At 47.9% G+C, this 26,352-nt stretch overlaps 1 protein-coding gene across 1 annotated transcript in view; it reads right to left on the bottom strand.

Moving 5' to 3' along the window:
- PLEK (pleckstrin) overlaps positions 1 to 18,250 on the bottom strand; it is a 33,685-nt gene extending 15,435 nt beyond the window's left edge. The window contains exons 1-3 of the mRNA XM_074988487.1: positions 18,170 to 18,250; positions 12,043 to 12,198; positions 3,940 to 4,121 (exon numbers count right to left, since the gene is read on the bottom strand). Coding sequence (XP_074844588.1) covers positions 3,940 to 4,121; positions 12,043 to 12,198; positions 18,170 to 18,217 — 386 coding nt within the window. The 5' untranslated portion in view covers positions 18,218 to 18,250. The remainder of the gene's footprint in view (positions 1 to 3,939; positions 4,122 to 12,042; positions 12,199 to 18,169) is intronic.
- Positions 18,251 to 26,352: the final 8,102 nt, after the last annotated feature.

Genomic DNA, 26,352 nt, shown 5'->3' with positions numbered 1-26,352 from the left:
TTTTGAGATCAAAAACTAACTGAGACTTAAGGTATGTCTGCACAGCAGCCTTATTCTGAAATCAACTATTCCAGAATAGCTATTCCAAAATAGCTTATTTTGAAATAACACTGCTACACACAAAACTGCATTTCAAAATAGTACTTAGTTATTTCGAAATACAGCATCTACGCACATAAGCTACAACCACACTAGACCCCTTGTTTTGGAAGGGGCATGTTAATGAGGCAGTTTGGAAGATGCTAATGATGCACTGTCATGAATATGCAGTGCCTCATTAGCATAATGGCAGCCACGCACAATTCAAAAGTGCCATTTTTGGAACACATGCCACTCATGTTGACTATTTGGTTTTAGGAAGAAGGGGCTTTCAAAAGGCCTCCATCTACATGGGCGGCATGCATTCCGAAAGCGGCACTCTAGCATAGCATGTGGTCTCCATTATGCTAATGAGGCACTGCATATTTATGTCAGCATCTCATTAGCATCTTCCAAGCTGCCTCATTACCAGGCCCCTTCTGAAAGGAGGGGCTAGTGTAGACATAGCCATAGAGTCTGTTTCAAAATGGAGCCATTGGACATACTGGCTATGTCTACACTTGGCCAAAACTTCCAAATGGCCATACTAATGGCCAAAATGGAGAATACTAATGAGGCACTGAAATGAATTGCAATGTTTGCAGGGTCCTTTCGAAAAAGGGGCCCCCTGTAGACGAGCTGTGCACAAGCAAAATGCAGCACTTTCGAAGTGCTGCGGCCGGCAGCATGCTAACCAGGCGCTGAATATTCATTTCAGCACCTCGTTAGTATTCTCCAATTTGGCCAATAACATGGCCATTTCAAACTTTTGGCCAAGAGTAGACATGGCCACTACGGCTTACTTCAAAATAGGCTCTATTCCCTGTCTTAACAGCACCTATTTTGAAATACCCATTTCAACATAGGTGCTATTCCTTGTGACATGAGGGTTATCAGTTTTGAAATAAGATGGCCACTATTTTGAACTTATTTTCAGGTAGCAGTTGCATCATGTAGATGCTAGAATAGTTATTTTGCAATAGCTGCTGCTATTCCAAAATAACTGTGCTATGTAGACCTACACTCAGATGAATACCACGTGAGCTTCTGCAGGGACTGAACTGCTCAGACTTCAATTTATTTTCTTTATTTATGTATAACTGTGAAGGCAACATCTTTGGATTATAAAATAGTCATGTAATCATATAAAAATAGGTTGTTTGTTTCTTTATCGTAAGATTTTATGAAGTTGTTTAATTAAACTTCTTTCCTTTTGGGACTTGAATGTGGGGAGCTTGTCCTTGTACAAACCTTGCTGAAAATCCTTAGAGAATGAGATCTGATGTCAAGCTGCTTTTCCTGGGGAGTTGCGGGAGTTATTTTTTTTAGGCACTGGAGAATGGCCATGAAGTTGCCAAAGGGTGCAATGGATCTTCCAGAAACACCTTCCTTTTTCCTATGTCTTACTTAATTCATCTGTTAGGGCATGTAAAATATACCGTAAGAAACATTAAGTCCTCACATCTTAGCTAATTTCAGTAGAATTTGAATTTTGCTGCTAGTTGCAGAGGAGTTGGCCATGGGAACAGCTAATCACCATCTCCTCTCCCTGTTCTTTATTCCCACTATTCTATTTCTCTTTGTACCTCTGCTGCTTCTGGCCTTCTACTTTCCTGGAAGAGACTCCATCTTCCCCCAGTACAGAGCACCTCCATCCTCCTTCACCCCTGACATGGCAATTCCTTACCCAGCTGGAACTTATCACCAGCCACACGCCTTCTTCACAGTTCAGTGCCATATTGACTACCATGGTGCATTATGGTGCATTCTTTTCCAGGTTTGAAAAGAACCATTCTGTATGTGCACATACAAATTAACTCAGCAGCTGGCACCAGCAGTAGGCAAAGAGCACCTTACCACAGCCCAAATCAGTGGCAGCCTGGCTAAGCCAGCAGGTTCCTTTAAGCCAAGATGTGTTAAAGTGACTAGTAGTGAGTGAACCACCTGGAAAGATGCCTGATTTTCAGCTGGCAGGTACCACAGTATAACCCACCCACCTACTGGGTATGGTTTCCTGTCCCATATAATGCTACCTAGACCACTTACAGGCAGAAGAATGCATCTCCTTTACAGCCCTAGTTGAGAGATAGCTGGCTTTTACCACAGCTGTAGAGGCACTAAGCTCAAGAAGTCCCATGTTCAATTCTGCCTGGTGGCAGTTGCAACAGCACTTTAAGAAAATTGGGCTCCTTCAAAGTGTCTCCAACATGAGCTCCCAAAAAAACCAAGATACATAAAACCTCTGGTTGTTTTTAAAAATATGAGCTTAAAGGTAATGAATAATAAGGCTAAATTTATCCTTTAATTATTATTCATATGATCATTATTTCATCTTCCCTAGACAGCTGTGCACTAGTTGGGTCTCACATCTGCAACATCCTGTCTTTTAGGGGCCATTGACGTCAATGAGAGGTTTGTTACTGAATTTAAAACGGGAAAGATTTTACTCTTTCATCTGTAAGCTCCCTAGGGCTGGGACCATCATTTATGCTGTGCATTACAGAACCTAGCACAGCGGTCCTTCTGATGTCATTCATGAAGCTCAACAGTAGAAATAATATTATGTGATTTGCAAAATTATGAATTGTTTTAAGAAAGGGAAAAAAACCAACTAGGATAGACTACTACATTCAATAGCCTTAGTTCCTTTTCTATGCTTTGCTGAGCTGATGTCTATAGCTGTGACATAGACAACTCTGTGGTTCTTGTTAATTCTTTGGTCACTTGAATGTTCATTCAAGTGTAATTCATTTAATTTGAAATCAGCTTTGGATGTCACATTGCAGCTTCTAAAACTGAGCTGCTTGCTATTCCCTGGAAAGGTTTTTATCTTTACTAGGGGGTGCCACATGTGCATGTTGCTTATGTTTCCGCAGCTATTGTACTTTTGGTTTAGTTTTATTATGATTTAGAAATTGTCTCCCAGTGAGCCTTATTCCACAGGAGGTGGCCAGGTTCACTAAAGTTGCTGGTCACACTTCAGAGGACTGGCCTTGCCTATGTGATAGTGAATCCCCAGACACAAAGCCATGCAAAACTCATCACAGACCATTGAAATCTGGTTTCTCCCTATGAAATATGGTCTTTGGTGAGCTTTTACCCTATACTACCCAGATTTCATGGGGGAGACTTATCTATCAAACTGAGGGAATTGTGGGGCAGGGTCACAAGGTTACTTTAGGGAGATACAAGTATTGCCACCCTTACTTCTGTGCTGCCCTAAGAGCTGGGCAACTGCAGTAGGGGCTGTTGACCAGGTACCCAGCTCTGAAGACATTGCCCCACCAGCACCAGGGCAGAATAAGGGAGTACCATAACCAGCCTACTCTTATATTTGCACTGCTCCCTTCACAGTGGGCAGCTGGAGATTGGTGGCTGCAGACTAAGGGTCCCACTCTGAAGGCAGCAGTGCAGAAGGATGGGTGGCAACAAAATAGTAGACTATCCTTAATTCTGTTCTGCTGCTGCAGGTGGATCTGCCTTCAGAGCTGGGTTCCTGGCCAACAGCCCCTACTGCAGCTGGGCAGCTCTGAAGCTCTCCCAGCAACTGCTGCTCTCTGCATGCCCAGCACTGAACATGGAGCCACCAGCAGCAACACAGAAGTAAGGTTAGCACTACCACAACCTCCCCTGTAAAGACATTGTGCCCACCTCATACCTCCTTTTGGAGTCAGGGATCTTGCAATTACACCACCACGAAATTTTGGATTTAAGTAGCTGAAATCATAAAATTCATTATTTTAAAAATCCTATGAGCATGCAGTTGACCAAAATGGACCCTGAAGTTGGCAGAGCCTTAGTTATCTGGCTCTACTCCCTGCTGGAGAAAGGAAATGGGGGAAGAGAGCTGTTATACCAGACCTCAGGTTGATTGTTTCAGGCAGCCTGATGGACTTTCTGGTGGATTTTCTGGCAAATTTTTGGCCTCCCTCGATGCATTGAATAGCCTTCTTGATATCCCGCACCCAGGCGTCTCTCTCCTCGAGGTAGGCAGCTTGGAAAAAATGGTCCTGCTGCTTGGCCGTAGTGAACTTGAAGACAAACTATAACAAGAATAAGGATTTTTAATGGTGCCTATGTAACCAATGAATTACCATTACACCAGCATCAAAAAACTGTAGAGTTTACCTTAGCAAGAACGAAGGATAGGGTCCAGAATGCACAGTTATAGAATAAAAGCTCTGAAGAGACATCTAACCAGACAGTGCAAGTAATCTAGCTCCTTGTCTAGTTACAGTCACTGCATTTCTGACATTCTTACCAGAGCCAGGTGAGGTAGCCATGAAATTACTAGTCAGGCACTAACCTAATTCTGGTTGAGGTGCTCAGTGGTGCCCACAGGAGTTAAGCACCCAGCTCCTATTGACTTACAATGGGCGTTGGGAACACATTTCAACTTCACTGAAAGTCCCAGGTTTGGGCTTTAGAGAGGTACCGTCAATCATATGTGAGAAATCCTGCCTGGTGCGCTGCTGTGACGTTGGTATTCAGGCAGGAGACAGCACAGAAATCCTCCCCCACCAGCCCGTGCATCTAGGAAGTAGTGGGAGAAGATTCCAGATGCACACTCCTTCAAGTAAGAGATGGGGGTGGGGGGATTGCCTAGAATGTCCACCAGTGCACTATAGCCTCATGAGACTCAGACCTCCATGGGATGACTTCCATTTGCATCAATGGGCTTTGCCTCAGGCCCATAACTTGCTGACATAAGGAATTATTACAGCCTATGCTCCAATATTGTGTGCTATTGGCAGAGATTTTTAGAAATAGAACCACGGTGCCTTTTGAAAGGAGTAGAAAGATGTGCAAAGGAATATATTCCCCTGAGCCTGTGCAGGCAGATTTGCTCAGGGACCTTCTATCCAGCCAGCTTTATTTCACACTCCCCGTTCTAAATCCCTGAATAGCTCAGTAACTACAAAAGCAGCTTTTGCACTAGAGTTTGTCTGCCTTTAGCAATGTGTGGAGCTAATTTTTAATGCAGTTACTATATAGTTCCTTAGGTGTCACATCAAAGGGAGATTAGGGCCGCGTCTACACGTGCACACTACTTTGAAGTAGCGGCACCAACTTCAAAATAGCGCCCGTCATGGCTACACGTGTTGGGCACTATTTCGAAGTTGAAATCGATGTTAGGCGGCGAGACGCTGAAGCCACTAACCCCATGAGGGGATGGGAATAGCGCCCTACTTCGAAGTTGAACGTCGAAGTAGGGCACATGTAGACGATCCATGTCCCGCAACATCGAAATAGCGGGGTCCGCCATGGCGGCCATCAGCTGAGGGGTTGAGAGACGTTCTCTCTCCAGCCCCTGCGGGGCTCTATGGTCACCATGTGCAGCAGCCCTTAGCCCAGGGCTTCTGGCTGCTGCTGCGGCAGCTGGGGATCCATGCTGCATGCACAGGGTCTGCAACCAGTTGTCGGCTCTGTGGATCTTGTGTTGTTTAGTGCAACTGTGTCTGGGAGGGGCTCTTTAAGGGAGCGGCTTGCTGTTGAGTCCACCTTGTGACCCTGTCTGCAGCTGTTCCTGGCACCCTTATTTCGATGTGTGCTACTTTGGCGGGTAGACGTTCCCTCGCAGTGCCTATTTCGATGTGGTGCTGCCCAATGTCGAAGTTGCCAGCCCTGGAGGACGTGTAGACGTGTCATTATATCAAAATAAGCTATTTCGATGTAGCGTGCACGTGTAGACGTAGCCTAGAGCTCCTCAGAGCAGTTAGGTGGAAGTGATCACATCAGTTTGATAAAACTCAGGAGCAGACCGATCAATTTAAATATTTATTCTGGTCAGTGTTCCTGAGAGACATTAACTTGACTTACTTCCAGCTATATTCAGGCATTTCATCAGTCACTCATGACTATCATTCAGTATATTGTCCATAATTAGATTATATGGTACATACTATAGGTGCAACATCAAATTTACTGGTAACCATCTAAATGAAACTATGGCCAGGGCTACACTAGACCTTAAAGTTGATCGTAGACCCACAATTTCAGCTACAACAATTACATAACTGGAATCAACTTATCTACAATCAATTTACCTGGCCATCCACACTGAGAAAACTCTCCCATCAACCCCCTTATTCTTTGCATGATTGAGGAGTATAGGGGTCAACTGTGGACCCCTGATCAATTTTGTGCATCCCTACTAGGTGCATGAAAACAAACCCTGGAAGATCAACCCTGACCGGATCAATCTACCTGGTAGTGTAGCTGTAACCTAAGTTATGTTAACGAGCAGCAAGTACACTAAGCCTTTGAAAAGTACAGACTGACCACTGTACATCTGATGGCTAAGTGCAGTGAATCCACTGACATGAAATTAATATACTACAGTAAATGCACGGAAATGACATTAAGATGCTATAATAAAGCCACTGAACTCTACCAATGTAAATGAGAGAGGAAAGATGGTCCATTGTGTAGGATGTAGTGGATCTGAGTTAGTTCCCTGTTGCACCACAGATTTCCTCTGTGACTATAGACAAGTCACTGACCTTCCTGTGCTTCTGTTTTCCATCTCTGAAAAAGGGGTGGATAGCCCCACACTACTACACAGATGGTGTTCAGGTTAAATACATTGAAGATAGTGAAGTGATTTGAAATTTGCTTATGAGAAGTGCTATATAAAAGCTAATATTATTAAAGGGCACAATTCTAAACTTTCCAAATATTAAGCAGTCCTGTAGCACCTTAAAGACTAACAAATTTATTTATTAGTTAATGAGCTTTTGTGGGTAAGATCCACTTGCTCAGATTTGAATCCTGCCAGGCTAAACCTGGATGGGCAGGGCCTTGGGGTGTTTCTGGGGCTGGCCCAGTCCTTGCACTGTGTTAGGGCTGGTGTAGCCTCACCACTGAGTCCATGTGCCAGGAGAGATAGGAAGCTGCACAGTGATCTCCCACCTCTTCAGAGAGTGGCCAGTGCTTCTCATGGCCATGCTGGAGCCTCCTCTTTTATTTGATCAACAAAAAATGCAGAATTTTGCACAGTTTTAAAAGACGGTATGCAGCATTTTTAAATTTTTGGCACAGGAGTAGATAATGCCAGAGAGGAACAGCTGGTCAATCAATTAGACAGCTGGGTTTGAACCAGACCTTTTCACTTCAATGTCTAAAGTATGGAGGATGATGAGAAAATTATTTCCCAGATTGTCAGCAGTGATAAGACAGTTCATGAGAAAGCAGGGAAGGAAAACATTGGCATAACTCTGGAAGGAGAGGAACAACAGAAATATGAGAAATAGCCTGCCAGCAAACCAGGATCATCAGTGGTGGTGAATGGGTAGATGGGATGGTCTGGAAAATGCTGAGTCCTACCATGAATGCAGGGAACTGGGCAAGACAGATTCCTGAGGTCTCTTCCTGTCCTACAATTCTGTGGTATAAAATCTCAAAGCACATGGTAAGACCCCATTCAGGGCAGATTTTTTCTTTCACATATTGGCAAATGCCAACAAAGAATCAAGATGAAAAAAATCAAGTGCGCTGCTGAGCTACTGAAGTTAATCAGTGGATTTCATCTCGCCCCTAACTTAGGAAAACATGTCTATTCAGGCCAGCCTAAATAGAATCCCTGGACACAGGCCCCTGCAAACCCTTAACCACATGCATAAGCGCTGTTCTGAATTGGGCCCTACTGAACTTGACTCAAAGGTGGTATAAGATGAGAATCAGAGTAAACATGTTCTACAACCCACAGAAGTTTGGATGTCCCTGAATCCCCCAAACTACTTTTTAATCACCTATTAGCTGTGTGGAGTGGATGGATGCAAGCAAAGTCAGCTGCAGTGCAAAAGAATTGTTCACATTGGAAACAAATTGGGCAGTGAGTTGGATTTAAGCAAAGAGTGAAATACTGGAGAAGAATATTTTTATGGATAATAAAGCAATAAAATGTACATTCTCCAAAATGTTGCATTTGAAGAGCTACGAGTTTATAGCCAGATGATTAACTCTTGACAATTACTTGTGAGAAAAGTCCTCTGAAGGCTCAGTGGGACTGCTTGGGTGAATAAAGGTTTTGCAGTCTGGCCCTTTCTTGTTTATCTAGCTATTTGCATAGTGTCAGATTTCATTGTGGGACACTCTCCTGCAAAGCTTCCCCAGGATCTGGCTGATTTAGGGACCATTACCTGTGGTCCCCGAAGCTGAGCACTTGGGTGGCCACCCATCTGATTAGCAGAGTGCCCACAGCCACTAACAGTGGGCAGCCTGTGCTTCTATTGGTGGTGCAGATCAACACATGCTTTGTTCAGAATCTGTTGTGTCCATGAATTAAAAAAATTAGAGGGAACCCTGACCAGAACCTGATCTACAAACCAACGAAAACTCCATCCCCAGGCTTCAGATCAGGGCTCAATAAGGACAATGTGCATGCAGTGGTCCAAATCCTCACCTTGCCTGAGAAAGGACTGAAAAACAAATGGAGAAACAAAAAATCAAAAAAACAAAAAAAAAAAAAAACAAACCAACCCAGTGGCAATTCATGTCAGGATTCATGCTTTCTGGACATAGCAGATGTAATCCAGGCAGCATGCTTACTCTGATGGAGGGCCTGGTCCAAAGCTCATGGAACTCAATGGAACGATTCTGGATCTGACCCTGAATGCACCATTCCTTCTGCAAACCTCTCTGTTCTCCAAGCAGCCGAGAGCAATTGGATTCTATCTGCATTATCCCATAGTGTGGATGGAAAGGCTGTATAATGCCTAGCATAATGAATTGCTGTGATTTAACTGCCCCATGTGGATGCTGCTGGCACAGACTAAAAGGTACCTGTTTCACACCACATAATCCTCTTTCATACAGGAGTATGTTAATACAAGTTAGGTATCTTTTAGTTCATACCAGCAGCATCCTCACAAGACCAATCACAACACTTGGGTACACTCTGCAATTCACATTCCTGTCATCTGCAGTGCTGCATGGTTAGGGTGACCATATCTCCCTGTCCCATATTTGGGACAGGGAGATATGCAGGGGAGATGTGGCTCCTCCCACTTCCATCAAGCCTGAGGGAGCCAGGAATGAGGTGGCAGCCACCAGCCCTCCCTGAGCCCTGGGGAAGTGGCAGCCCCCGGCCCTCCCCAGGAGCCAGGGGAAGCGGCAGCTACCGGCCCTCCCCAAGAGCGCCAGGGAAGCAGCAGGGATGTGGCAGCTGCCCACGCTCCCCCTGCTTCCCCAAGGCTTGAGGAAGTGACCTACATGCTCTCCGGCCAGCAGCTGCACCTGCACAGCTGCTGGCAGAAAAGGTCAGCGGGGGGAGGGCCCAAATAGAGGACAATTAGTCCCTTTTAACAAATAAGTCAGGATGCCTTTTTGGCATCCCAAATACGGGACCGTCCCCCCAAATACGCGACGGACTGTCACCCTGTGCATAGTGTGCACAAGCCCTTGGTCATAACGGCTCAGTCGTTCTGCAATTTTTGCATGTTTTGGAAAGAACTCATCTGCTGTTCCTGTGATTAGCCTCTGTCTACAGTAGCTTCAAGTTTGCAAGGGAAATGTCTACAAAGTTGGGCCTTTTTTATTGCTATTTGCGTGATGGCCCCAGGTTGAAACTGATTTGACCCGACTTCCAAGTAACATGGTGGTGTTTATTTACTATGGGCCTGAACCTCAGTTGGATGCCTCATAAATAAATTGTAACTTCTAGCATAAACAACAAGAAGTCCTGTGGCACCTGTTTTTGCAGACACAGACTACTGCGGCTACCCTTCTGAAACTTCTAGCATAGCACTGTAGGATCTGCACTCGGTACGAACCCAGCTTTCCCTGTGAGCTATGACTCAGTCAAGTCAGACTGTGCTTGCATGTTAAGCTCTGTTTGATATCAGCTGACGGCACACAATACTAGCTGCATTTGTCCCCACTGCTAGCTGGGTTAGCACAGGAAAGTGTAGCGCTAAGGGAGTAAACCCTGACAGAAAATTCAGAATAAAGCCTCAAAGGCAGTGAAGTATATTAAACTGTCTTCTAGAAACTCCTGCAAATGTGCTGGCTCCAGATATAGAGACTTTGGCTTTCCCCTAGAATTTGCTTGCACAGTTGAGATGGAAAGGGTGGTCCTGGGAGAGCCACTCTTTCCATATTTTCTCTGCGTATGCATTTGCTGAGAGCACTCCATCTATGTCACAAATTGAGAAGGCATTCCATCCGGCTGCTCAACCCAGCAAGGAAAAAAACCCTGGAGGCTGCAGTTTACCAAGTCATTAAAAATGCTGCAACACCCAACTGTGACCTCACATCTTCAATAACCAAACAGCTGTAAAAGCAAATGTGGCCATATAACTCAACCTTTCAGTACCTCTGTGTAGAGGAGGTTGCAGGGTGCCAATGAGCATGGTAGTGGCTAATCCAAAACACAGATCCAAAGCAGCAGAACTAACCATTAAAAAACCAGACATGCAATTACCCATTATTTTCTTTTCTCTCTGATGTTTATTAATTAATTTAGATCTTTTCTATATTAATATTATTAACATTTTATATTAGATCTTTTCTATACTCTCTTCCTGTTCTCTAGTTATCCGTTCCACCAATATTACGTTTCAGACTGTTTGGCTTTCTCTGCCAGGTGGTCCAGCCATCACCAATGAAAAATGCAGCCTGTCATTAGTCCATACTGCATGAATGGCAAACCTTTGGGGACAAGCAAAAAGACACCTTCTTCAACAATTATACAGGAAGGTGGAGAGTTCACAATCATTGCTTCTCACACGCACCCAAAACACACCTACCTAGTAGGAAAAAAACCACTTTCTCTCCCTTCTGTTTCAGGTAACTGCTGTGTCAGCCATGCCTCTTCAGCCATGCATAATACCTGGGCTCTTAAAAAGCCCCTTAGGGTATTTTACAACCATCGAAGATTTGTTTCTCATGCAGTCAGTGAGACAACGCCTCCAGCAGCAAAATGCCTCCTTCGCCATAAGGCTACTTCTACATACCAAGCTGAGGGGGGAGAGTCACCTGCTTGTACGCATCCAGCTATTGCCAGCGTAAATAGCAGTGTTGCCATGGCAGCATGCAGAGCAGAAGCACAGCTGAGTGGTGTACATGCCCGAGGGTTTCAGGTGGGCTGGTATGTGTGTGTACATGAACAGGGGAATCACTCGCTTTCGCCAATAGTGTAGGTACAGCCTGCAGGGCCAACAGCCACCACAGGCCCAGAGGCAAGGTGGGATGGGAGCCCAACTCCCCACCTGTAGACAGGACAGGGCCAAGGCCAGAAGGGGCATGGCTTAGGGCAATCAGCCCACCCACTTGCTCCCTTAGAGCTGTGAGCTGCGGGCACACAGCACTGTCATGGTGTTTCAAAGGGCCCAGAGCTCTGGCTGCCACTACTATGACTTTGGTAGCAACAGCGGCTGGAGCTCTGGGCCCCTTTGAAATGGTGGGCCCTGGGGCAACAGTGCCCTTTACCACCTGGGTGTAGCCTGTATGTCAGCACCACTACAGTGCAAATCCAGACCACCACTTACTGAATAATTGGGATTTCTTCATTCAGCATCCTTAGTTTTCCTCTGAGGTCTCCATTCAAATACTGAGCAGGCCCAATTTAACCCTGCTTCACTACTTTGCAAGATGTGACAAAATCACAGCCAAACTAGCATAGCCTTGTAAAATGCTGAATTGCCCAAAGCGCTAGCATTAAATATTTGGTCAGCCAGGCCTTGGCATTCAGTGAGGAAGGAGGGCCCTCTGGTTAGAGCACTAGCCTCGGCTTTTATAGACCAGCATTCAAGTCCCTGCACAGACTTCCTGTGTGACCTTGGACAAGTCATTTAACCTTCCTGTGTCTCAGTTCCCCATCGACGCACTGGGGAGAACAGTGCTGCCCTGCCTCACAGCAGAGTTGTGAGGAGAAAGACTGTGAAGTGTTCGGAGATGTACTGACGAAAAAGTGTTCTCTGTGTGTGTGTTTAATTATTATTCAGTGACTATAAAAATACCTACCATCCTTTTGCCAAAATCCTGACATGGGCTATTGATAGAGCTTCCTTTCAGGGGGATCATTCCTTTGGGACTGCTGTCAATCTTCTTCTTATAGAATTCAATTCCATCCTCTAGGAGCACGACCCACATTGGCTTCCAGGTGTTAAACATGCTCCCCTGCAACAGATCAAATAAGCCAGTCACTATACATTTTCTTTAGTAAAGATTTGACCTTCTAGAGACACTTTTAAGTGTCCTTCCAACCCCCACCTCTCTCTCCATTTTAAATCAATGATTTGTTCACTTTCTATAACTGTTACTTCCTCCTCCTTGGAATCCCACTAACGTACTTCTCTGCAGTTGCATGATACAACCCCTCCTGCATGTTCTTCCTGTATCAGCAAGTCTTCATCACAGAGACAGATGCCTTTCTTCAGATGCTGGGTTTTGCAATGCTTTCAGAAATGTTCAAAATTTTCACACGTGGGTGGTTTACAGGAAGGTTTGGTACTAAAAGACTGTAAGCTCTTCAGGGCTGTTTTTTTCCTCTGTTTGTACAGCACATATGGGCCCTGCTCCATGACTAGGGCACATGGATGCTACAATAAGCTGGCTAATAAATAACAATAATTAATAATGCAAATTAGGGAGGCCTCCATTCCTATGGAAGGTAGGGAAAAGGAAGGGCACTCACACCCATGCAGAATCAAGCCCACTGGGAGTGGATTTTCAGAGATGCTGAGTACTTACCCAAAGAAGCCAAATCAGATGCCTAAATTATCAATTTAGCTGCTGGACTTGAGCACCCAGCTTTGAAAACTTCAGCCACTGTAGTTGGCACAGAAACAGACATGAATTATTCAGCTATCCAGGCCCCAGATCTATTGCTTAACCATTACCGATATTTTGTCACTTTTGTTATACCTAAACAATCACCAGAAAAGGAAATTTCATCTGACAATATTAATAGAAGAGGAATATTTGGGTCTAGAGTTTTATTTCAGCTTTCAAAGCTCTACTTCCCATTACTAATACACACAGATGGCATGTGATTTGTACCTAGAAGTTTGGATGTTTATCAGGGGTCTGGGCCTTTGTACATTGAAATAATGGCAAAACTCTCATTGCCTCCGATGGTGCTCTATGGACTTTAAAAAAAATCAGCCCTGGAGTTGTATAGGCCCCTATCGTTGTTGCTTGATGTGTATCCTGCCAGCCAAATTTTCAAACGTGACCATTGAGTAGAGATGCCTGAGTCTTCGGGTACCTGCTTGAGACACCCAGGTCTGATTTTCAGATGAGCTGAGCAGCTCCCACAGAAGAGCTAAAGATGGAAACCCAAAAATCAAGCGCATGAAATCACAGGCTGCTTTTGAAAAAGTTGGCTTCAGTCTCCTGGAAGAGGAGAATCCATCTTGTTCTGCCATCTGGCCCTGCGGCAGAGCTGGATTCACTGCCACCAGCAGGCGCCAAAATACAGATTGCAGTCATAAGAGGGGAACTCCTGGGGAGGCTTCCACTTCCTTTGTGAAGTGCAGAGGGCACAGCGTGGCCCACCGACCGGGCAGGACAACGGGGACAGTCTCCCCAGTGTCCAACAATTCAAAGGGGCCTGGGGCTACCGGCCATCACCACTGCTAACTGCAGCAGTAAAAGCAGCCAGAGCCCCAGGCCCTCTAAAGTGCTGCCAGCACCACAGCACATGCTCCAGGTGGCTGTGAGGGCTGGGGGAGGGGGTACCATGGTCTGGGCAGTGCTGGGGGCTGACTCAGGCCTCTCACCCTTCTTCCCAAGGCCCCACCCCTTCCCAGAACATAGAAGCAGGGCCCTCCACACCTTGCTGGGGTGCCCACAGGGGCTGTCAGCTCCCCTGGTCGACACTGAAGCACAGAGGGTGTATTTGGATTCCTAGATTTGACAGCTGCATGTCATGTGCCCTTATTTAAATGTGTGGCTGTGACAGCAGAGTGGACAACATCTTTTAAAACAAAGCATTCACCCATAACCCCCGTCTCTAGCCCCAAGAAAGCTGGCTATACTCTGACTAAGACATGAAGTTATGGAGTGCAGAGAGAGCCAACTTATCAGGGGACTTTCTTGCACATCCAGTATTCCACTGTGGAAGCAACATATTCCTGGAATGGACAGCTGTGGCTCAAATAATAACCCTTGTGTGGGCTGCTCTCCTCTGTCCAGGCTCCCTGGAGAGCTACAGAGAAAGAATGAAACAGGCCACCACATTCCAGCTAATATAATTAAGTGGGGAGAGTTTAATGATTGCGCGACGAGCCAGATTGATCTGTTGCTGATTTTTTGAATGGTGAGTAAGTCAGAGTCAATTATGAGTGCAGAGTTAAAATCCAAAGGGAGTGGTTGGTCTTTTGTCCACTGCTACAGTGGTACCAATGCCACTGCTTTTACGTCTAAGTGAATGACCATAGTGCTTGGCAAAGACCAAAATCTGCCTCTCTTACACAAAGGGGTTACATGAACAGCAAGCTCTTTTAGTGTGAGCTAAGTCCATAGGCATGAACCCTTACAACTCCCTGTGCTGCAATTGCTCTGTTGTAGGATGCATAGCACATCCTGCAATGTCTGTCTTTAAGAAGCACCTCGAGTCCTACTACGTTCAACTGCCTTCTCCCTTGTAGCCATCTCCCCTCGATGCCATAGTCAGCAGACACAGAGAAGACAAAATTCTCCCTGACTGGTAATACTCAGGCGAGAGAAGCAAGAAGGATCTGTTCTACAGCCTCTTGAAACTAAAGCAAATTTTTTCAGTTACTCACCAACCACAGCTAAGAGGGCTCTTTCCCAACTATCCCAGACAAATGAATAGCAGCTTGAAAAACAGTTAGTGAAGCAGTCTCCTGCAATTTCCTCCTAACAGAACTTCTCCTTTCTTTGACATCTGTAGTACTGAATGGATAGGAAATAATTGGTCTCCCCTATTGGTGTGGTAGAACACACAGAATTTCACAACTTCTACCCTACCAAACTTAAAGATACGGGGCCCAGTCCTCAGCTAGTCCAAACTGGCACTGAAATCAATGGGACCATGCCAGCTCACACCAGCTGAGGAGCTTCCACACAACAGAATTCATACAAAAAGCAGTCAAGTAGCACTTTAAAGACTAGCAAAATAGTTTATTAGGTGAGCTTTCGTGAGACAGACCCATTTCTTCAGACCATAGCCAGACCAGAACAGACTGACTATTAGTCTGAAGAAGTGGGTCTGTCCCACGAAAGCTCACCTAATAAACTATTTTGCTAGTCTTTAAAGTGCTACTCCACTGCTTTTTGTTTTGATAGTGTATAGACTAGCACGGCTCCCTCTCTGTTACTATTCAACAGTATTGATAGTGGATAGCAATGGAGTGAGGGGCAGAGGCTAATGTGAGGGAACATTCCATCTTGTTGTAAATGTAAATAGCATATCTGTATCTTTGGGAGCACGGACATTTGCCTTCACTTTTTAGGAAACCATTACTGGAAAGCCTCAACTGAAAAGCATCATAGAGAGGAGTCAAGGATGAAACAGACAGTTGGTGATTGCTGTTCCAAAGGTAAATCATGGGATGCACAGTAAATCCCTCACTGTCTTTCTTTAGGAAACAGCTCACGTCCTCTTGATTTCACCTGCCTTCTTCTTTATGGTCATTTCTACCTCTCCAGCTCAGTGGCATTACCCATTAACAGGGTGAAGCTCCTTTATACAGGAAAGAGAGCATTCCCTGGAGCTGCTCCACTGTAGTACTGTAACTCATTCCTCGCTACCTCAAAACTCCACTTTCCTGCAGACGTTACTACCATACAACCTCAGAACGGCAAACACCAGAGGTATGAATTGATCGATCCACCACACATCTCATTTGGAACCAGAAGTACGTGATCAGGCAGCAAATACTGTACAGGACTGTGTTAAACATAAACTACCAAAATAGGGACATTTGTCGAGGTGAGGAACTGTTTCTGTGCTTATTTCATTTGAATGAAGATGGTTAAATGCAGCATTTCTCTTCTGCACAGTAAAGTTTCCAAGCTGTATGAAATCAGTGCTCAGCTGCAAATTTTTGAAAGAACCATAAAGTTTTGTTCCAAGTGATGAACAAACTCCATTCCCAAGGAGTTTGTAATGCTGAGGTTCTGCTGTATGTTGACTAGCAGTGTTATAACATGGTGACTTGCCCATTAAAACAATTCCTGTGCCTTGAGTCACCTCATGAGATGCAAAGGAGTGTTATTTGCACTCAGCTGTACACCAAGGCAGAGATGCATACCTGTAACATAGCAAGCCAAAGTATCACCCTTGTCTTCCACTTGGGAAGGGCAGCTAAATTCCTCACTGGGGGAGACTACGTGGGACTTCTCAGGAAAGAACAGATTTTCCAGGTACCCTCCCCCAACTCATTCCCCAGCTGGCCCCACCCACTTAGCAGGCTGTATTGGCCAGCTCCAGATCCTCTGGTGGAGTGGATTATAGGCAGTGTGCTCTACACGTTGGAGATATACTTACCTCATAGAGCTGGAAAGGACCTTCAGAGGTCATTGAGTCCAGTCCCCTGCACTCACAGCAGGACCTATCACCAACCCTCACAGTTTTTTGTTTGTTTGTGTTTAATCTATTTGCCCCAAATCCTTAAATGGCCCCCTCAAGGATTGAGCTCACAACCCTGAATTTAGCAGGTTAATGCTCAAACCACTAAGTGCCACAGGAAAGGCAGGTTGGTTCTGACAGCAGTGAACTGGACCCCCTGCCACCTTGAATGTTAACTGTTCCCTGCGAAGCTTCCTTTAGGCATTTACGAGCTTACATTTACTGCAGAAATGAAGGCACCATGGTGGGAGGTAGAGAAGAAACATCCTGGCAGCTCAGTTCACCAGCAGCAGAGCTTTAGCTCTGCACATATTAGGGACTCCACCAGACCCATGCCTCTTTTGGGTTGAAGGCCTGTGAAGCAGAGATGTGCCATAGGACACAGATTCTATGGCCGGAGTTTCCCTGGGAGCTACCACTGTTTAACTAAATTGCTTTAAGCTTGACAGATCTCCCAAAGTCACTGAACAGAGGCATTCTCTTATGATGTGGAGCCCCAACCAAGAATCCCAGAGGTCCTCAGAGGTGCAGCAGCTGCTACTCCAGGCTGTCATCCCCACTTCATTCACCCGACTCCCACCAGCAGGCTGGGGTGGGGGTGTGAGTCTTGCCTCCCTGGCTCATCACAAAGCTTCCCACATGAAGCCCATTTATGTGGGCTCAGTGAGGTATGTCCACATCATTACATTTTTTTTCTTTATAACAAATAAGTCCACTTTCCCTGAGACACTTCTAATCTCAGGGTGCCCCAGGGGCTAAATCCAGCACTACAAAACAGCAGTATTGCAGAGTCATGGAATATTGTTCACCAGACCCTTTTGTCTTGCTCTAAACACTGACGCCATACTTTGCCTAGTTCAGTGGAAAGCAATTTTTTTACATCAGGACCCACATTTTGTCCCAGCAATTAGCAGGGCCTGCCTCCCCTCCAACTCATCCCACGTAATCTAAATTGACAGAAATGTTGATTATGTTCATATGAAAATAAAAACTTTCATCATGTGTAAGAAAATAAGTCTGTATAACCTAAAAACTTTATCAATCAGCATATAAATGTGATTATGCAGACATAAAAAAGTAATGTTATTTCAACATTTTTAATGAGATAGATGAGCCTGAGACCCAGCAGCCAATCGTGCTGTGACCCCCTTACAAGATTTCACACACCCCTCAAGGGGGCTCCCCCCCACTTTGTGCACCCCTGGCCTAGTTCCCTGTTACAATACAGAGTCATATGCCCTCAAACTGGGCATGAGCATGAAGCCAACTATTTTTGGATCTATGTTTAAAATGCTTCATTAATACATAGAAAGTGGATATTCTACATGTAAATTTGTTTACCTTACTTTATCACAGTCTAAGAAGATTCTTGTAACTATATACACGGAGCAGCAATTGTAAATAAAGCTGTATGAATTTTAATGCTCAGCTTGAGGAAGTGATTGATCACTTGATTGCATGTTTCATGAAAATACAGAAAATATGAGAAAAATAAAAAAGCAAAATTAAGCCTCACATTCACCCATAGCCCATTTTGAATTGCCTGCCTACCTTCTTAACTAAGTAGCCTTCTCTTATTCGCTTGGGTTCTCGCTCCATGCTCAAGTCAATTTCTTTTTCAGTACTGAGAGCTCAGGCAGTTACAACCTGTTTGACAATCAAGGGCTTTGTGGGTTGTCTTTTCTACAGCCCTGTCACTTTTCATAAGTTCCTCTGCCTGCTAATCACATGAAAACAAGTCTATTTCCTCTTATGGGTCAAGAGATTAGAATAGGGAAATGCAGAGCTGCGTGTTTATTTATAGCTTTTCTCTGCAGTCTTGTAGGGAACAGATCTAGCAAAAGCCCAAAGGCAGTACAATGCTATCAAAGGAAAATGCCTAGAAATTTAATGTAACATTCTCAACACAGATCCAAAACTGTGAAATCTGGCTGCATGCACAAGTCCAGTTTGAGGTCTTATGACTCTGTACTATAACATTGAAGAAGGCAATGGACCACAGCACTATCTAATGTAGGACACAAGATCATATGAACAGCTTTCCATGTCATTAGCTCTACTTTAATGTTGATTCACTGGGTTTTACTTACAGTAAGTTTGTACATTCGGCAATAAGCCCAACTTATCTAGTTTAATGAGAAAGCGCCCTCTCCTGATGGCACAAGCAATCTGGTTTTAAAATAAGTGATTGTTATTGTTGATAAAAGAGTGCTGCAGTTTCCCATTAGGGTTGGTTATCATGTAAGTTTTTAAAAACACAGTTTAAATCCCCCATTCCCCCTCCAACAATCACACATATTATCTGAAACATAATTAGCAACAGTTACAAGTACACCACTCAGATGATTACACATTAGAAGCAAACATCATTTTCCTGTTTGCCTCATGCCCTTGACAGCTCATGATCTATAGACACCTTCCCAATCTCCCATATTGACTCAGTCCATCAGGTTTTGCTGCCTTCCTTCATTAGTAACAGGGTAGAGAAAAACACATAGAAGAATTGGTAGGGAAGGGATTGTTAAGGCACAGAAGCTGAAAGCCTTTGCTATGGGCAAATGTAACAGCTGAAATGCCATTAACCTCATTTGTTTTAAATTGCCTGGATTTCACACAGACAGCCATGTCCCTTCAGGTTTTGTTCAATGTATGGGAAAGTAGTTGCATTCCCCTCCCCCCACCAAAATACCTACTCCAGATGGAGTTAGCAGCTGCAGCTGTCTGCCCTACTGACACAATGTGAAGGGACCAGAGCCTGCATAAATGCAGATGCCCGGGACCTGCAGCCTTGATTCTGGTGCCTTCTACCCTGAACAAAGCCCACCCCCCGTGGCTCCTTTCACAATGGGCTTGTCTACACTTTGATTGTTTTTTCAGAAAAAAAACATTTTTCCAAAATAAAAACAAACCAACAAAAACTAAAACTCCTTTGTGTTCACACTGCAAAGCAGGATATTCTGGAACAGGAGGGATTTTACCTTGACACAGTAACTCCTGCTAAACAAATGACTTTCATTGTCTTTTTTTTCTTGTCAGCTTAGCACTGTCCCCCAGAGATACAGCACCCTATGGGCAAAACAGGAGGAGCAGAATGTTACATGCATAACTCTGACAGAGCTGGGGGACCAGTATCAGAGATTGAACCTGGGCTCATAGAGATTAAAGCCCTATGCACTACCACATGAGCTAAAGGCCACCTGGCTCTCAGCCAAGGCTGTAGAGCACAGACTGCACTCACTCTAGTATGTCTCAGTGCCGCTGGGTACTACACATGCATGTGCAGAGTTGTCCAACATCACCACCAGTCAAATTTCCCTCATCCCTCTCTGCCTGCAGCCTTACCCAGTCCTAACCCCCATTCCCTCCTGTTTCCCCCAGCTCTCCCAAAAGCACTGGCAAAACTCACCATCTTCAGGAACATGAGGTCTCCCACCAAAAGTCCATCACACACAGAACTTCCTTGAAAAATGAAACTTGCCGTGGACAGTGCAGATTCGAATGCAGACATGATGACGTGTTACACTGCCTCAAGGCCCTCATAACGGACAGGCACTGCTCTTAATTCAGCAGGTTAACTTTTGTTTTCTCTGTTTTTAACAGCTGCCTCTTTGGCCATGTGCCTAACCTAAGGAGACCTAGGAAGAGGTTAGAGAAGAGATCTTCAAGGACCTTCTGAAAGCCTGTAACCAGGAAGTGGCAGTGCTGTGTAAAGAAGATAGGGAAGATCGCAGGGCAGCAAGAGATGCCAGGCAAGCCATGAGGGCAGCTCACATGCAAAACAGAAGCCACAGAGTGCGTGCTGTAGAGGAACAGATTGACATAATGCGCTCTATTGCACAGAACATTGACTTTCATTGGCAAAGGATGGCCCACCTGCACAGCCAACATAATTCTGCTGCCATGACCCCTTCAAGCAGCCCAGTGCAAACCACCCCCCGGCATGATGTTGCACACACTACCATTCCTGAACCATTCCATACCTCACCCCAGCTACAAACAGCGGGAGAGCTGGTCCCTGACACAGGTGTGATCCTTTCCCTCTCCCTTCTGTTTTCAATACCCCCCCACCCTTATCCGCTACTGCTGTGTTTCCAATTTGCACACTTTGGCTGTGTCTACACTACGAGAAAAATTCCAATTTAAAGCAGTTAGCTCAATATTACCATGTGACTGCCTTCAATGTAAAAATCATTAGCTCGAAGTAGAGAGCACTAATATCAATATCACGGTATCGTTGGTATCTGATGGGTATAGCGTCAAGCTCAAATTAAAAAGTTTGATTAAAGGCCAATGTGAAAGAGCCAGGTCTTAAAATTTAATTTATTAGCCTCCAGAGGTGTCCCAGATGTAACCCTATTTCTGTTATAAATCTTTTTCCTAACATTTCCTATCTTTCTTCATGCTTTGACCCCCTCCAGAACACAGGGGGGAAAGCCAGTTGAGATTCCTGTTTCCATTATAAGTTCAGTGTATGAAATTTAACTGCCATCCCCCATGTTGGCAATGTCTGTGTAGTGAAGAGGGAAGACAAAAATCTTTTTTCCTAGACTTTTCTATCCTCTTTCTTCTAACTTTGCACCCCTTCATACAGGGAAGAGTGGGTGGTGGGCCAGTTGAGAATACAATCTATCCGTGTGTTATTTTCAGGGATTGGATGCAGTCATGTGTAACCCTTCTGCCAGAAGGAGTTGGCTGCAACCAGGGTCGGGTTCAACATCTAGGGGTTCCTTTTCATCCATCTCACACAGATCCGGCTCGACCCCCCACCCAGTAGCCTGGGAAATTCACACTCCCCGAGCGCCTCAGAGAGGCAATGCCTCCCCACTCGCAAGCACAGAGTCTGAGTGTAGAAGAGAACTTTTAATAAAAGAGGCAGAAAGGTCAATTAGCATACGCTTGGGAAAAATACCACACATAAGCCACGTCTACACTAGCTGGCTATTTCGAAGTAGCCGTGTCAACTTCGAAATAGTGCCCGCTGCGTCTACACCTGCCGAGCGCTATTTCGAAGTTGAAATTGACGTAAGGCGGCGAGACGTCGAAGTCGCTATCCTCATCAGGAGATGGGAATAGCGCCCTACTTCGACGTTGAACGTCGAAGTAGGGCATGTGTAGACGATCCGCATCCCACAACATCGAAATAGTGGGGTCCTCCATGGCAGCCATCAGTTGAGGGGTTGAGAGATGCTCTCTCCAGCCCCTGAGCTCTATGGTCACCACATGCAGCAGCCCCTTAAAGCTCCCCGCCCCCTGATTTCCTGTGCAGGAAGCTGAGAGCTTGTGTAGGCAGCAGCACAGCCACGTGCCCAGCCTGCACGTCCCTCAGCAGCCCCAACCCACCACCCTGCACCCCATGGCATCCAGCCAGCCCCCCCAAGCGCCCACAGGACACCCTCCACAAGGGGACCCAGGGCTCCCAGCCTGCCAGCCAGCGGGGGAAGAGGCAGCGGGGCCCCTCCTGGATGGAGGCCGAGATCTGGGACCTGCTGCGGCTCTGGGGCAAGGAAGAGGTGCTCCAGGTAATGGGGAGAAAGAGGCAGAACACGGATGCGTTCGCTCAGCTGGCCGAGGGCCTGGCTGCCTGGGGTCACCCTGCCCGCACTCCTGACCATATCAGGAGTAAGGTAAAGGATCTGTGGCAGGGTTACGCCCGGGCCTGGGACATGGCCAGCCGATCTGGGGCCACCCCCGCAGCTTGCCCGTTTTACAGGGAGCTCAGGGCCACCCTGGGCCCCCGGTACACCTCCTCCCCCCGGCCACCCATGACACATCGGCCGACGAACCCCAGCAGGCCCGGCAGATGGAGTCCGCCCCGGAGGCCAGCCCACCCCGGGACACTGGAGGAGGAGGAGGGGGCCTCCAGCGACGGGGGGCTCCAAATCGACCTCCCCTCCCACAGCTCCAGCAGGGCATCCGCCCGATGGCTGTCCCCTGATTGTGGGAGCGGACCGTCAGGTATGTACCCCCCTGGTGCACACCCCCGGGGTTAAGGGGTGGGGACAAGAGACATGACCAGGGCCCTCCACACACCCAGATGACCATGGCCCCAAGGACAGCAGTGGCATGTCCCTCAGAAGAGTCCATCAGCCTCTGCCCCCCAGCAGCACAGCGCCATGTCCCATCCCTGGGGGTGGGGGGCGCGGAACCTAGGGTCCCCCGGGGGGGGTTGGACACCCATCATCAGCAGCAGCAGCATCTCCGGGGGATGGGGATGGGGAACCAGCAGCAGAGGGGTGGGGGGACAAGGGCCACGGGTCAGGGCCCAGACTAACGGCTGTCTCCACTCTTCTTCCCCCGTGTTCCGCAGCTGCACCATCAGAGGGCCCAGAGAGCACCGGCACAGCGTCTGTGGTCCCAGAGAGCCCACAGGGGCCATCCCACCAGGCCAGCCCCTTCGCGGAGCACAGACCAGCCCCAGGACGAGCCCGACAGCGGCGGAGCCATCTGCGGGCATCCACAGACCCCCAGCTGCTCGCCACCCTCTGGCGTCAGCTGGAGGTGTCCAAGCGGCGCCTGCAGGTGGAGGAGCGGCGGCTCCATCTCCAGGAGCGAGCGCTGGCCTGGCGCCAGGAGGCTTGGGGGACCTTCATGCGCACCTTCCGGGACATCACGCGGCACTTGGCCCCCGCCTGCCGCTCCGCTCGCTGCTCCACCCACCGCTCTGCCTGCCGTCCCTCCACCATCAGCCGTCCTGGGGCCTGCCACCGAGGGGGACCATGGGCCTCCGGACTCCACCCGGCCCTATCTGCCGGTTCTCCTGGCCCCCATGCAGCCTCGACCGGGCCTCTGGCCGAGATGTGGGTCGCGCCCCCCAACACGAGGCGCAGGACAATAGGGGTGCATGGCTGAGGACGTTGCCCCCCCAAGGCCCCCTCCTTTGGACATATTCCTCCCATCTTTGTAAATAGTTTTTGTTCTACCCCTGTTTTGTACCTGCCCCCCCATGTACATAGTCCCCCCCCTTCTTTTTCTGTTAATAATTAATACAAGGTTGCATGGTTTTGTTTAAAAAAAATTCCATTTATTGCACAGAAGTGTGTGTGGGGGGGTGCTCTTGGGTTCTCTGTGGTGTGGGTGTGGGGGCAGGGAGTGTTGTGGAGGATGGTGGGATGCAGTGGGTGGCTCACCCGCAGCTGGCCCTGCCAGCGTTCACCCCGCAGCCTGGTCAAAATGGGCCCGCAGGGCCTCCCAGACCCGCATCCCCTCAGGGTCGACCTGGTGACTGGGGGCAGCGGGTGGCTGGACGTCGGCCCTGCCAGCCTCCACAGCCCAGCCCTGGAAGAAAGCCTCTCCCTTGCTCTCCACCAGGTTGTGGAGTGCACTGCACGCGCCCACAACCTGGGGGATGTTGGTGAGGCCTGCATCCAGGTGGGTGAGGAGACACCTCCCGTGCCATTTGAGGCGGCTGAAAGTGCGCTCGACCACCTGGCGCGCATGGTTCAAGCGCGTGTTGAACCGCTCCTGGCTGGCTGTGACATGGCCCGTGTAAGGGTGCATGAGCCAGGGCTGGAGGGGGTACGCCGCGTCCGCGACGAGGCAGAGGGGCATGGTGGTGTCCCTCACAGGGGTCTCCCGCTGGGGGATGTAGGTCCCCGCCTCCAGTCGGCAGCACAGGCCCGAACTTCTGAACACCCGGGCGTCGTGGGTGCTGCCAGGCCAGCCAACATAAATGTCCAAGAGGTGGCCCTGGCTGTCCACCATGGCCTGGAGGACCATGGAATGGTATCCCTTCCTATTGAGGAAGCGTCCACCGCTCTGCTCTGGGGCACAGATGGGGATATGGGTCCCATCCAGAGCCCCAAAGCAATTTGGGAAGCCCAGGCTGGCAAACCCCACGATGGCAGCATCCGGGTCCCCAAGCCGCACGAGCCTGTGGAGGAGCAGGGCATTGATTGCGCGGACGACCTGCAGGGGAAGGACATGAGAGAGCACTGGTGAGGGGTGTGCAGGGTGCGTCTGGCCCTCCCCCCCCGGCTCCCCCCCGGGCTCCCACCAGGGCTCCCCTGCCTCCCCCTGGGTCCTCTTACCTCCATGAGGACAGCCCCGATGGTGGCCTTGCCCACACCGAACTGCTGCCCTACGGATCAGTAGCTGTCTGGAGTGGTCAGCTTCCAGACAGCGATGCCGACCCGTTTCTCTACAGTGAGGGCACTTCGCATGGGGGTGTCCTGGTGCCGTAAGGCAGGGGTGAGCCACTGGCAGAGCTCCAGGAATCTCTGCCGGCTCATTCGGAAGTTCTGGAGCCAGCGGTCGTTGTCCCACTCGCCGAGCACCAGCCGCTCCCACCAGTCTGTGCTCGTGGGATATCACCGCAGCTGGCGGAGTGTGCGGCGGGGGTGGGGCTGGGAGGGCAGCAAGGTCTGGGGCTGCTTCCTCATCCCCCGAGGACAGCTCATCTTCCTCAAACAAAAGATGGTCAGCTGCCTCCTGCATGGCACTGAGCAGGGCAGCCACTGCTCCTCCAGGGGCGGGTGTGTGGGCCTCTGGCTGCTGCTGCTGCTGCTGCTGCTGGGGGTCCATGCTGCTTCCACGGGGTGTGCATGCCTGTGGCTCTGCAGACCGTGTGCTGTGCAGGCTGAGTGTGTCTGGGAGGGGCCCTTTAAGGGAGTGGCTTGCTGTTGCCCCGTAGGTGCTAGTCCGCACTGTGACCCTGTCTGCAGCTGTTCCTGGCACACTTATTTCGATTTGGGCCACTTTGGTGTGTAGACGCTCCCCTGCAATGCCTGTTTCGATGTAGTGCTGTCCAACGTCGACGTTGAACGTCAACAGCACCAGCCCTGGAGGACGTGTAGATGCTATTCGTCGAAATAGCTTATTTCAATTTCGCTACATCGAAATAAGCTATTTCGATGTAGCATCCCAGCGTAGACGTAGCTATAGGGTTCATAACCCATCCTGAAGTAACTGTCCCAGCTCAAATGCATTGAGCAATGTCCTTGGCCTCTCAGGCTCACCAGTCCAATACTGTAAACAGACAATCCAAACACCCAACTTTCTCCACACCCCCAATTCAAATGCCCCCCTGACAACTCGGTCCAGTCCGTGCAGGCCCTGACACCTCACGCTGATGCATTCCCTCGTGGAACCTGAGACAATGCCACCTTTGCACTGGTCTGGTGTTCTGCTTGCTTCTTGCCAGCTGCTACACAGGCCGCCTGCCAGTCGTGCCATCTGTCCGCTGCTGCTCCTACCAGTTGGCCGCCAGTCATGCCATCTGTCTGCCGCTTCTACCAGCCATCCACCAGTCGCACTGTCCATCCACTACTCCTACTGGCTGGCCGCCAGTCACACCATCCGCTGTGGATCTGGCCTGAGGCAAACCCTGTGATTGCAGCTCTTAGCGGCCTTCACTGCCACCCAGTGATTTCAGCTCACAGCATCTACCAAAATAACCTCATACAAGATACAAACACTAGTATACAGCTCTATCTTTTTAACAGGCAGGGAGGATTAGTCAAACCATGCTTATAGCTATATGGCCAAAACTTAGGCACAGCCAAGACACTCAGCTAACTGGTTCAACCCATATCCTCCCCTTCTGCTTTACAATGCTTTAAACCAGGGGAGCCCTGTGTAATCCATGTCTTTGCAGTTATGATGACTGCCCTGTCCCCCACAATGACTTGGAAAATTGGTGAGATTTCACAATTCTTATACTGGCTACATCTACATGTGCATGCTACATCGAAATAGCTTATTTCGATGAATAACGTCTACACGTCCTCCAGGGCCGG

This window comes from Carettochelys insculpta, chromosome 3 (genome assembly GCF_033958435.1).
Source record: "Carettochelys insculpta isolate YL-2023 chromosome 3, ASM3395843v1, whole genome shotgun sequence".
Lineage (NCBI taxonomy): Eukaryota > Metazoa > Chordata > Testudines > Carettochelyidae > Carettochelys > Carettochelys insculpta.
This window is presented reverse-complemented; position numbering and strand designations above follow the sequence as displayed.